General features: G+C 40.7%; 1 protein-coding gene across 1 annotated transcript; it reads left to right on the forward strand.

Annotated features, from left to right (window-relative positions):
* The first annotated feature begins 6,142 nt into the window (after positions 1–6,142).
* LOC129861301 (ragulator complex protein LAMTOR5-like) lies at positions 6,143–14,014 on the forward strand. Its single transcript, XM_055932604.1, has 4 exons — positions 6,143–6,484; positions 6,575–6,636; positions 7,419–7,536; positions 13,614–14,014. Exons 1-4 carry the CDS (start codon positions 6,450–6,452, stop codon positions 13,672–13,674), a joined length of 276 nt encoding a protein of 91 aa, XP_055788579.1. The 5' UTR covers positions 6,143–6,449; the 3' UTR covers positions 13,675–14,014.
* The last annotated feature ends 216 nt before the right edge of the window (positions 14,015–14,230 follow it).

Here is a 14,230-nt window from a genome sequence, read left to right on the forward strand (position 1 = left end):
AACACAGATTCAACTACAAGGACCATGGAGGTTTTCCAATGCCTCGCAAAGAAGGGCACCTATTGGTAGCTGTATAATAAAAAATAATACAGACATTGAATATCCCTTTGAGCACGGTGAAGTTATTAATTACACTTTGGATGGTGAACTCTATGTCCTCAATACAAAGCTTTATGTTTGGGGCAAATCTAACATAACACATTACTTAGTACCACTCCTCATATTTTCAAGCATGATGTTGGCTGCATCATGTTGTGGGTATGCTTGCCAACGATAAGGAGTATACTTATGTAATCAATATATATGTGTTTAAAAATTATTATATATATTTTTTTAAACAAATGTCATAATTTTTCTTACACTTTGACAAAGCATTTTGTGTAGATTGTTTACATAAAATGACAATAAAATACATTTTAATCCCACCTCTTTACACAACAAAATGTGGTCAAAGTCAAGTGGTGTGAAAACTTCTGAATGCACTGTAAATAGATAGTGTAAAAGTGTGTGTGTGTGTTTGTTTTGTATGTGTGTTTGTTTTTTGTCTGTATGTGTGTGTGTGTTATGTGTGTGTGTGCAAATGTAGTGTATGTGAATAAGTGTGGGTTTTGTGTGAGAGTGTAGTGTGTGTGAGTGACTGTGAATATAGTGTTTATATATAGTCTTGTGAGTGTGCATAGAGTCTTTACAAAGATAGGGTCAGCGCAGATAGTCCGGTTAATCATTTAATTAACTATTTAGCAGTCTTATTGCTATTTAGAAGTCTTATTGCTTGGGGGCAGAAGCTGTCTCGGAGCCTGTTGGTCCAAGAGCCGATGCTCCGGTACCATTTGCCGGACTGTAGCAGAGTGAACAGTCTATAGGTTTGGGTGGCTGGAGTCTTTGTCACTTTTTCAGCTCGCCTGATATAAAGGTCCTGGATGGCAGCGAGGTCGGCCCCAGTGATATACTGGGCTGCCGCATCACCCTCTGTAACTCTTTGTGGTCGAGGGCGGTGCAATTTCCATACCACGCGGTGATGCAGCCAGTCAAGATGATCTCGATGGTGCAGCTGTATATTTTTTTTTGGGGGGGGGGAGAATCCAAGGACCCATGCCAAATCTTGTCAGCCTTCTGAGGGTGAAGAGGCACTGTCGTGCCCTCTTCACGAGTGTGTGGACTATGTTAAGTCCTTAGTGATGTGGATGCCAAAGAACTTGAAGCTCTCGACCCGCTACACTAAAGCCCTGTTGATGTGGATGGGGGCGTGCTATCCCCTCTTTCTCCTGTAGTCCACAATCAGCTCCTTGATCTTACTGACATTGAGGGAGAGGTTGTTGTCCTGGCACCACACTACTAAATCTATGCTTTCCTCTCTGTAAGCTGTCTCATCATTGTCGGAGATCAGGCCTACCACAGTTGTGTCGTCAGCAAACTAGATGATGTGCGTGGCCACACAGTCGTGGCTGAACAGATAGTATAGGAGGGGACTGAAAACACATTCGATGGGCCCTCGTGTTGAAGGTCCGTGTGGCAGAGGTGTTGTTACCTACCCTCACCACCTGGAGCCATCAGGAAAACCAGGATCCTGTTGCAGAGGGAAGTGTTCAGTCCCAGGTCCCCAGCTTGGTGATGGGCTTGGAAGGGACAATAAAAGTCCACTCTAAAATGTGCAGTTTTGTCACAACACAATGCCACAGATATCTCAAGTTTTGAGGGAGCATGCATTTGGCATGCTGACTGCAGGAATGTGCACCAGAGAATTTAATTTAAATTTATCTACCATCAGCCACCTCCAACATCCTTTTACAGAATTTGGCAGTACGTCCAACCGGCCTCACAACCACAGACCACGTGTAACCACACCAGCCCAGGACCTCCACATCCGGCTTCTTCACCTGTGGCATCGTCTGAGACCAGCCACCAGGACAGCTGATGAAACTGAGGAGTATTTCTGTCTGTAATAAAGCCCTTTTGTGGGGAAAAACACACTGATTGGCTGGGCCTGGCTCCCAAGTTAGTGGGCCTATGCCCACCCATGGCTGCACCCTGCCCAGACATGTGAAATCCATCTATTAGGGCCTAATGAATTTATTTCAATTGACTGATATCCTTATATGATCTGTAACTCAGTAAAATCATTGAAATTGGAGCGTTTTGCATTAATATTTTTGTTCAGATAATATTGCAGCTTTTCAATTCTGTCTGATAGGAGACTTTTGAACAAATCTCATCTATCTGTCTGGACATTTTCCAATAGAACATTGGGGAGTAGCGGTTGGTTTTCTCTTCCTCTCAATTTCCACCAGGATATGCTGGCACTTCTTCCACGTCTACTCCTGCAGCACTTCGGTAGCCCATGAAACAACGGAATGGGGTCCGGTGTGAACAAGGAACAGCTGAGTCGGAGTTGAAGTCAGATTTGAAGTCTAAATGGACATTAGTAACTGTCGATCTGATGAAAAATATGATATTTTTCCTCCCTCACCTAACATAGGTGATATTTTTCCTCCCTCACCAAACACAGGTGATATTTTTACTCCCTCACCAAACATAGTCAAAATAATTATGCACATGTCATGTTGAAAGATTGATTTGTTGAGACACTGAGAGAACACTTTAAAACATGAAATAAGTGTAAATGAAATATGTTATGTAGGGGAGAGTGGGGTAAGTTGAGCCAAAGGGATATGTTGAGCCACCCTTGTTTGATTTGACCAAATATTCAGGAAGAGGCCATCATTTCATGGAGTCTGTGAAGGAAGAAAACCACATGGAAAAAGTGGTAAACAAGTTAACTCCCCAAAAAGTATTTTCGCCAAGTCAAATTTATTTGTGTTCGAGGTTTCATGATTGTATCTAAACCAAAGTAGATATTTTTAAGATTGTTCTATACATCAGTTGGGGTCTCTATAAGCTTCAATATGAGATCCTAAACCTAGCATGAAAGTGCATCCTTGTAGCTGTGTGGGCTAATATAGTAAAAATGTTTGCCTTGGGGTAAGTTGAACCAATGGTTGAGCAAATGGCAAGTTGAGCAAATTGAAGTGTTTTCTTCCCAGGCGTAATGCAATGCATTATCGCTGGGATATGGGTTAACAATAGGGCCTGTGTTAAACATATATTTTTTAAGTACAAAGTGTTTGTTAGGTGTTATACAACGGGTGGGTCTAGTCCTGAATTCTGATTGGTTAAAACCACATTTCAGCCGGTGTCTATTCCACAAGTTACCACCGACTAAATCTATTACGTTAAAATACCTATTTGCTCTGTTCCATTTGACTGCGCAATCCACTGTCTCATCAGCCGAGCCAGGCAATTTATAAACTTGATCTCCACTATAAAAACATTTGGACATTATCTCATATTTATTTCAGACTAACATTTAGTTTTCAACAGCAGAGATTTGAAATAACCTTGCTGTCTGTCGCTCCAACATTTTCAACATTGTTTCAATTTCCAAATTCGATCTCTAGCTGTCCCATAGTAATGAGCATGTCGGGAGTCTGGACGAGACAGACAGGCAGGCAGCTTTTCTCAGCCGGTCGAAATCATGAATCAGCAGGCATTATTTTTATGGATACATACAAATAAATGTCTATTGGAAAAAAGGTCAAATGAAACAAAGTGCAGGTAGTTTGCAGTCTATCCAGCTTCAGTTTGAAGTGATTGTGTTAGCTGTGTTGTTGGCTAGCTCCTCTGAACAACAGTCGAAATCGCACCTCATTACCTAATTCTTATGGATGCATCCAAATATATGTCACTAGAGAACATCTTTAACAAATGAAGCTACTGTTGTTATTGTGGCTGCACTGTTTGATGTGACTGTATGTGACTGTAAGATAGCCGTAATTGGCTAGCAAGCAAGGGATAAGAATGTTGCCAGCTAGTATGGGAATGGAACATTTAGTCCATAGATACGGAACAAAAAGACTGAGCGACTGGGTCTCTGGCAACCAAACCGATAGAACGAACAACCAGCCGGCTTGAGTAGCAAACCTAGATTTATGTCGGGATTATATCTCGTGTAAGATTGAAATAGTATGAATAAATTAATAAAAATAAAGTTTTTAATGAAGATATGGCAATCATTATTTGAATATGTTGGTAACCCATTGTATAACAGTGATAATGCCCTTGAAGCCGGTGTTTGACACAGTTTGACACAGTTTGACACAGTTGGCCGACCCCCGACTTCGTCTCTGGCCTAATAACACCCGTGCCAATATATCCTACAAACACCGGCTTCTCGGGCGTTATCACCTAATTAAACCCGTGTTAAAAGATACTTACGATGATTAAAAGTCAAAAAAGCCATTGTTATTGTGTTGAATTGTGTTTGGGAAATAAAGATAAACATGGTTTTAAAAAGGTAGTGGTAATATTCCATTCTGTACAGAAAATTGTAGGTGGCATAACTTACCCTGTCCCGTGGCTCAACTTTCCCCATTTTCCCATAAGTTGTGCCAAGATAACTTTTTTTGGACAAGCTATATTTTCGAAACTGTAATGTTTACATGAATTCTGATTATTTCCAGGGATACATAACATCCTGAAATATTTATAGATATATTTTTCTGAGAGAATACTATATTTTCAGGTGAATCACTCTGGGATGTATGCATATTTTGTTTATTTATCAATCACTTAAGACCTAGTTGGTAAAGGATTTCAATCTTCACTGGTTCTCAAACCTCTCCTCGGGGAGCCTCAGACTTTTCACAATTTTGTTGTAGCCCTGAACAAGCTCAGTCGATTCACCTATTCAAGGGGCTTGATGATTAGGTAACAAGTTTAATCAGGCTGTGCTAGCTCTGGAATAGATAAAATACATGGAACGGCTGGGCGATCCCGAGGAGAGTGAGACTGAAAAAGATGACGGAAGCGGATGTTGATGTGGAGCGTGAATATAATGGCAGGGTAACCAAGGAGAATTGGAATATTGTCCAAAAGAATAGGAAACGGAGCAATTAGCATACAGTGATGAGAATGTTCCTTCTCATCCTGTAGGAATACATTTTGTTAATGAGGAGCAGCTGATTGGATTACCAATTTTGAAGAATCTATTTGATATACCCAAACTGGTGGAGAGAGTGCTGGGTAAAGTGAAGGCTGTGAGGACCACGAGAGGCAGGCTTGTTTAGATCTGAGGAGCAGAAGAAGCGTGTGTTGCGTCTCACCAGATTTCCTGTGTGTCTCTTCGGAACAGGGCACCCCTAAAGGGGATAATATCTGGCGTCTTTTGGGAAGTCGACGTTACAGAGATGGAAAATATTCCTGGAGTGATTGATGCTTGTCGGATGAATCGTATGGTCAATGAGGAAAAAGTGAAGAGTATCTGTTCTTTTGTTTTATGAAATGGAGTCTCTCCCTACTCAAGTGCAGTTTGGGTATATTAACTACAGAGTCAGAGCATGTATCCCAAGACCAAAGCAGTGTGATCACTGTAAAGCTTTTGGACATGTTTCAAGTGTTTGCAGAAGAGAGAAGCCAAGATGTGGAAAAGATAATATCCTGTGTTTTAAAAGTAATGAAAATGTTGCCATTGTTGCCATTGTGGTGGGAACCATGAAGCCACATCTTTGGAATGACCAACAAGGGTGAAAGAGAATGAGATGGCCAAAGACAGGGCTGTCCAGAGCATTTCATATGCAGCGGTTGTTAAGAGGGTGGAGGTTTCGAATGGTGGTCCTGAAGAATCCATGATGGTGGATAGACCTTCACTGAAGGCTGCAGGGGTTGTCGCTCAGTAGCAGGACCCAGATATGTTAAAGGTTAAGAAGATGACCTTTTATAGCTATGGGGATTAATGGCACTGCCAAGGTGGAGAGGGAGTTCAGGAAAATAGATGGAACGGTTCCAGGGACTGAAAGAACTTCTCAGTGGAGGAGTTTTATGGAGTATTGTCACAAGCCGTACCACCCTGTCAGGTCATAGAGCCCGAAAAGGGAGATATGGAGATTTTAAGAAAGGAATAAGTGGGGGTTTGGTTTTGTTAATGTTTAAAAAAAAAAAATGTTTTATATTGGGTGGATTAAGTTTTCCTTATCACGTATGGGTTTTATTTTTTGCCTTGGTTTTCTCAACCCTGTCCAGTTGGTGGCGGTAACACACCTTTTTTGGGTTGTAGTCTGCAATAAAACCTACAGAAGAAGGGTCCTGAGGAGAAGTTTGAGAACCACTAATGTAAAGTGGGGGTAGCTTACCAGCAAGAGTATATTGTTGTATGTCTATTGCTTTTTGGAGAGAAGCAACTGTTCTTATTTTGTAAAGTTGTATTCTTTCTCCACCCTCCTATCCAGTCCAGAAAGAAATCTAAAGGAATCGCGTTTGGTGTAATTTAGCCTTCGCTGGTTTCCGTAGGAATGCGCATCAGCTGACTGACTCGAGAAAAGTCAGAAAGCAGACAACCACAAGAAAATTATTGGCAAATATAATATTTATTAATTGCAGCTAACGCTATTATAACCATGGAGTCGACTCTCGAGCAACATCTGGATGATACGTAAGTGATTATTTGATCGAAACTTATTTGATTGTACCAAATCGTTGAATTATGTGAAAATTTTCCTCAAATGTTGTTTTGATATGATAGCATGAAGAATCCAGCTATTGTCGGAGTTCTCTGCACGGACCAACAAGGACATATTCTAGGCTGTAAGTAAAGTTCTCACATTTCTTGTTGCTGTCTTAATGTATCTGATTATTCAGCAGACAAATGTTTGACTGGCGACCACACGCATTCGTCGTCAAATCAATAACATGTATTTCACAATGCCCTGTATCAGCACTGTGCTTATACAGAGATACCCAGAGAACCACAGCGAATATGGAAAAACTCCCTGTTTATGCAGAAACCTAGAGGAACCAGGCCCCGAGGAGTGGCCAGTCGTCTTCAGGCTATGCCGAATGGCGATAGAGTATATGGCCATTAAGGCCTAATCGTTCTTCAAGATGTTCATAGGTGACCAGCAGGGTCAAATAATAATCCGTGGTTATAGAGGGTGCAACAGATCAGCACCTCAGGAGTAACTGTCAGTCGGCTTCCAGGACAAGGTAGCACATCTGGTGAACAGGTCAGGGTTCCATAGCTGCCCATCATTCGTCATAGAAGGAAATGCTGCTTAGCTAGCTAAAGTGTTTTGCAGCCTATGTCTGGTAACTACCTCTTCTAACATTTGACACTTAAACAAAATACTAACTGAATGTTTGAAAACTATAAAAATATACCGTCGAAATGGCAATAGTAACAAATATTAGACAATGCAATAAGTAAAATAATAGTAGCCTAACTAGAGAAAAATCCTGTTATCTCCGGTAATGCCTAGCTAATGTATCAGGCCCACTTTTGATACTAGGTAACTTATCACAAGATCAGCCAACATTTTGACCTTGTGGACTGAATCAGAGTCCACTTTGTCTCCTTGTGTTTATTTCAGGTCGTGGCTCTCTGTCTGATGAACATGGGGGAGTGGTATCTGTACTGGCCAGACAGGCAGCCTCTCTCACCAGAGACCCTACAGACAGCCCCACAGTGTGCCTGGAGTCAGATTCAGGGTGAGGAATCACATCCAGTCAATATTAGGGTGAGTTTGTTTTGCATCGCTTGGTGCCCCGGGTGGGTGGGATTTCACTTTAGGAACAATGGAATGGTCTAAAATGTGCAAACCCAGGACACCCGGCGATGCAAAACAAACTCTCCTTCGGATAGTTATATGACCAGTTACTATTTACAAATAAGGTTTCTAGCTCCTGTTTCTTTGGCAGAGGATCTAAAAGCATTGAATAGATAATAGTGAAAAGTCTTCCCAGCCTGTCAGAGGGCAATGCCAAGCTATTATCATGTTGCTAATACCTTTGCAAGTTTTTCACATCTACATGACAGGCATATGCAGGAGCTAGGGGTGGATTTGGGACTCGACTGGGAGCTTATCTGCAAAGTGCATGTCTTGTGAAACTGAAATCACTTTTACCTAATGTTTACCAGCATCTCACCTGTGCAACTAGAGGTGACAAAACTCTTCATCACTTTTACTCCACACACAGAAATGCAAACTGCATATAAAGATTTCCTCGCCCTCCCTTTGGCAAATCTGACCATAACTCTATCCTCCTGCTTACAAGCTAAAACCCCAAAACAGGAAGTACCAGTGACGCCCTCAATATGGAAGTGGTCTGATGAAGCGGATGCTAGCACAGACCAGAATATGTTCCGGGATTTATCTGATAACATTGAAGAGTTTACCACATCAATCACCGGCTTCATTAATAAGTGCATTGACGACGTCGTCCCCCACAGTGACCGTGCGTACATATTTCAATCAAAAGTCATGGATTACAGGCAACATCCGCACTGAGCTAAAGGTTAGCGCTGCAGCTTTCAAAGAGCGGGACACTAATCCGGATGCTTATAGATAAAAAAAACAATGAGCGTGCTTCCATGGGGCAGAAGTTAGCCTGTTGTGATTCTGGATGGCCATATTGCTAGCAATAATGACATGAAACTGCCAGGTGAGGAATCGTAAGTGGCTCGTTTCAGCTTATTTCATCTTGTTGATACCATGTCTTGTTTTGACTGATTTCATGTTAATGCTAATATGGCTAAGATTCGCTAGCTAACCAACAACTGTAACAATGTATTTGAGAGACAAGGTCATTGTGTAAATGTATGTTTTCAATAAAACCTTGGAGACTAAATATAGCTTACATGTTGTCAACAATCTAAGCCAACCTCTGTTTTGCCTCATGGTTGCGTGTCGTTTTTGTTGCTAAAGAACCAACCAGTCTAAGAAATCCTGCTACGACATCCGACGAACCACCAGCGTCAATACAGGACTAAGATCGAATCCTACTATTCCCACTCTGACGCTCGTCGAATGTGGTGGGGCTTGCAAACTGTCATGGATTACAAACGGAAACCCAGCCTGCCATCTGCCCAGTGACGCAAGCCTACCAGAGGAGTTAAATGCCTTCTATACTCGCTTCGAGGCAAGCAACACTGAACCATGCATGAAAGCACCAGCTGTTCCGGACAACTGATCCTGCGCTCCGTAGCCAATGTGAGAAGATCTTTAAACGGGACACGTACTCGGAGCATGCGCTGATCAACTTCTCCCTGACCTTGTCTATAATACCTACAGTACCAGTCAAAAGTTTGTACACACCTACTCATTCAAGGGTTTTTCTTTATTTTTTACTATTTTCTACATTGTAGAATAATAGTGAAGACATCAACACTATGAAATAACACATGGAATCATGTAGTAACCAAAAGTGTTAAACAAATAAAAATATATTTTTTTATATTCTTCAAAGTAGCCACCCTTTGCCTTGATGGCAGTTTTGCACACTTGGCATTCTCTCAACCAGCTTCACCTGGAATGATTTTCCAACTGTCTTGAATGAGTTCCCACATATGCTCAACACTTGTTGACTGCTTTTCCTTCAATCTGTGGCCCAACTCATCCCAAACCATCTCAATTGGGTTGAGGTCGGGTGACTGTGGAGGCCAGGTCATCTGATGCAGCACTCCATCACTCTCCTTCTTGGTCAAATAGCCCTTACACAGCCTGAAGGTGTGTTGGGTCATTGTCTTGTTAAATGATAGTCCCACTAAACGCCAGCCCATCTGGTTTGCGCATCTGCAGAATGCTTTGGCAGCCATGCTGGTTAAGTGTGCTTTGAATTATAAATAAATCACTGACAGTGTCACCAGAAAACCACCACCTCCATGCTTCACGGTGGGAACCACACATGCAGAAATCACCCGTTCACCTACTCTGCATCTGACAAAGACACGGCGGATGGAACCAAAAATCTAAAAGACATATTTCCACTGATCTAATGTCCAATGCTTGTGTTTCTTGGCACAAGCCAGTCTCTTCTTGGTGTCCTTTTAGTAGTGGTTTCGTTGCAGCAATTTGAACATGAAGGCCTGATTCTCACGGTCTCCTCTGAACAGTTCATGTGTCTGTTACTTGAGGTGCTATTAACTCTAATGAATTTATCCTCTGCAGCAGAGGTAACTCTGGGTCTTCCTTTCCTGTGGCGGTCCTCATGAGAGCTAGTTTCATCATAGCGCTTGATGGTTTTTGGAACTGCACTTGAAGAAACTGCACTTTAAAATGTTCCGCATTGACTGACCTTCATGTCTTAAAGTAATGATGGACTGTTGTTTCATTTTGCTTATTTGAGCTGTTCTTGCCCTGATATGAACTTGGTCTTTTACCAAATAGCCCTATCTTCTGTATACCATCCCTATCTTGTCACAACACAACTGATTGGCTCAAATGCATTAAGAAGGAAATAAATTCCACAAATGAACTTTTAACAAGGCACACCTGTTAATTGAAATGCATTCCAGGTGACTACCTCATGAAGCTGGATGAGAGAATGCCAAGAGTGTGCAAAGTTGTCATCAAGGCAAAGGGTGGCTACTTGGAAGAATCTCAAATATAAGATATGTTGATTTGACACTTTTGGTTACTATATGATTTCATAGTTTTGATGTCTTCACTATTATTCTACAATGTAGAAAATAGTAAAAACAAAGAAAAACCCTTGAATGAGTAGGCGTGTCCAATGTACAGGACCTTTTGACTGGTCCTGTACATGTTTCAAGTAGGGCTGGGAATTGCCAGGGACCTGACAATACAATATTATCAAGATGCTTAGGTTCCATTATATGTACTGAGCCCCACAGTGGACGTGTCATAGTACCCATAAAACCTAGCCGTCAAACAGGGAAATGGTTCCAATCGTTTTGCCACCATTCATTTTTCCCATGGAGGATTTTAAAAACACTTAAAATAAGGTCTGTGTTTCGTGTAGGCTTACCCTGGCGTGATGTTTTTGATAACCAAAATCTCTCTCGGACAAGATGACCTACATCAATATATTCAGCTCTATTAACACTCTGATTAGAAAATGCTAATTAGCATCAAAGTAGACATGCAACGCTGCAAGCTCTTCCGCGTCATCTTTAGCTAACAGGTATTGTGTCCATTTTAAACTTCCCCAAGACCGTTCACAGAATTGTCAATTTTAAGATAATGTTGCCAATTTATTTATTACTGAATTGAGTTAGTTAATCCAGAGATTCTTACCTTTTGCCTCGATTCAGCAGTCTCATCCAGATCATCATGGCATTTGTAGTTCAGGATGACAGCCACATTAGCAGCTAATTAGCATTTCATTTTTTGGGGGAAAAAGCATCAAATTAAGTTTTTATACATTTCAGACATGGGATGAAATGTGCTTCTCAGAAAGAAAAACAAATAAAAACTGAAATATTTAATACACAACAAACATGAGGATTTAAAAACAAAAGAATAACAATTAAAAACAATGGCTAAAAAGCACCCTAAGTAAAAAGCAAAGCTAAAAAGGTGTTTTTAAAGATCTATTTTAAATATGTCCACAGTTTCGTACCAAGTTCTCTAGCAGGCTATTCAAGAGGCTGGGGGGCGTAATAACTAAAGGTTGTCTCTCCATACCTCTTAGGCATGGGCTTTGGGATAGTTAAAAGGCCAGTGCCAGAGGACCTGAGGGACCTACTGGGTACATAACTTAAAAGCATGTCCGACATGTATCGGGAATGCGCAATCTTGGAGTGATTTAAAAACCAATAGTTTTGAATTTAAGATTCTTCTAACAAGCAGCCAGTGCAGAGACCTTAAAACAGGTGTAATGTGTGATCTTCGTCTGGTCTTTGTCACTACCCGTGCTGCAGCATTCTGTGTTTTGCAGTTGACCAATTGCTTTCTTGGTAGACCAGACAGGAGAGCATTACAGTAGTTTAATGCCGCACCTTGGCAATGTTCCTCGGGTAGTAAAAAGCTATTTTGGTCACATTCCTAATGTGTTATTCGAAATTGAGTTCAGAATCCAAAATGACACCTGGGTTTTTTAGCTGGTGTTTTATCTTTTATTGCCTGTGAATGTGCGACCAGATTCTCTGTGCTTTGGCTCAGACTTATAAAAAAATGTATATCGTATTTTTGCTGTGGTGGTTACGAGAAACAGATTTTTTTATTTTTTTGCTGTTTGAACCAATTTCTCCAGAATTTTTGCTTAATAGTGGAAGGTGGCGATTGGCTGACCAATTGCTAAGAGCTGAGGAACAATAGCTTGCGCTTCTTCAGATATGCAAATATTTGGTGGGGATAGGATCGAGAAGGGCAGGTAGCAGGCTTAAGTTGTGATAACTTTCTTATAACTTTTAGATTTTTTTCTAAACTGCCTTTCCTAGTTAAATTAAAGTCTACACTTGTTGTTTGCAAAGCATGTGACAAATAAAATGTAGATTTAGTTCTTTGACTTTGCTGCCACCTTGTGGATGTCATAAGTATGTGCAACGCTTCATATTTATTAAACTAGGCAAGTCAGTTAAGAACAAATTCTTATTTACAATGGCGGCCTAGGAAAAGTGGGTTTAACTGCGTTGTCGGGGGGGGACCTCGCCCAAATGTAAAGCCCCGTTGGAAAATATAAATGTACTGTTTGACAATGTGAAGAAGGGGGAAAAAACGACGGCATTGCACGTACCCCCAGTTTGGGAATACCAGCTCATGGAAAGATATTCATAGTTTTATCATTGTTAATATTCTTGACCGTTCTACATTCTTCTAATATAAGAAAGCTGTTAAAAACAATCAATGTGTGTGTGTGTGCATCTTTTAAGGTCTTTGTTATAATCAGTAATTTGTTGTACCCCCCCTAGCATATGTTATCATATGTCTGTTGGTATACTTCTTGTGTGTATACTTTTTCCCCCCAGCAAAAAATAAAATAAAAAAGGATTATAGTGGAAACCAGACGCGAGGCAAAGGAAAACGAAGTGAAGCAGTTTTTGATGGCAAGCGAGTCAAGTTAAAAAATCAGCGTATTATATGCGCTATGGTTTGCATATTATCACAAAGTACTACTAGGTAGTGAAGTCAGTTGTAAGCTAGCAAGGACAGTTAGTCTACAATTTTAAAGCTGGAAGCTTAGCTACCGGTATTGTCTTGCATTTGTGTAAGTGTTCTAGCCGATTATGGACATTTGTTTTTTGTGAACAGTTTCAACATTTCATGTTGCTTTATTCAAGTGTGTTAAATTCTGTGCAGCAGGCGTGGGGACTGGGGAGCTAATGCAGCTCCGACAACTCTAGCAGTAAATTAGTACTTGGAGCACTTTGCTCTTCACGCTGTGCTGACTGACTAACCTCTCAACCACGTGAGACACGTTTGATAGCAATACCGAACGTAAAACAAATTCCATAAAACTGTATTTTACAAAAGTACCTACGTTTTGGTATACCGTGCAACGCTAATGGACAGGTGGGAGCTGCTATCCTACTTTAAGACGCTTTATTAATACGGGCCCTGATGCGGGCCCTATGGTATTGAAAGACATGACAAGTTTGCTGTGGCAACTTTTTCCTCCTCTCCAAAACGATGCAAACAGTAGTAATACTATACCGTTTTAATAGTCATGTTTATTTGCATACTGTGAGTATTTTTGTTTGTTGGTTAGTGATTTTGAATATTGCATTATTTATTTAGTCGTGTCTTGATTTGAAATGCAATTGATTGGCCACAGGCTTTTTACTATGGTAAACATTTCATTGATTTGTTTATCCCCCCCCACAGGAATATTCTAGTGAGAACACATGGAACCATCACCGTAGCTGTTCACAAGATGGTGTCATGAGGTCACCTAATGAAGATAGACGAGGCTGTTTGTACATCTGTTTGTTCACTAATGCTAAATAGTCATACCCAATATAAAGTCTGGATCTGGGAGGTCACATTGAAGTTGCAGAAGATTGTATTTTATTTTATTTTTTCACTGTCTGTTTGGCCAAGAGTCATTTAAAGTCAAGTACATATTTAAAGTCAAGTATGTACTATTTCAGTTGTGTTTTGTATACGTGTCAAATGGGTCTGATCTGTTTTTGGGCCGATTTCTTATTCAATAACTGGTCTGATTTTTCAAATCCATGTAGAAATATTGTATATGTTCATATTAAAAGCAATGTAACAATTTGTCACAGTTTGTAATGGTGTCTATGATTTCTGCACAGTCAGGGGGACTTGGTTGTGTTTGTACGGTGTGTCTGGACTTACACTCTTTTTAGTGTGGTATATTGTTTTCAAGTATAATGACACATTTCCCTCTTGTGGGATACTGCAGTAAACTTGGCCTAGAGGAGCTGAATGTGGTAGTTGGTACTCTGTACTTCTATATTGTACTGCGGTTTCTGGTT

Source organism: Salvelinus fontinalis, chromosome 8, assembly GCF_029448725.1.
Source record: "Salvelinus fontinalis isolate EN_2023a chromosome 8, ASM2944872v1, whole genome shotgun sequence".
NCBI lineage: Eukaryota > Metazoa > Chordata > Actinopteri > Salmoniformes > Salmonidae > Salvelinus > Salvelinus fontinalis.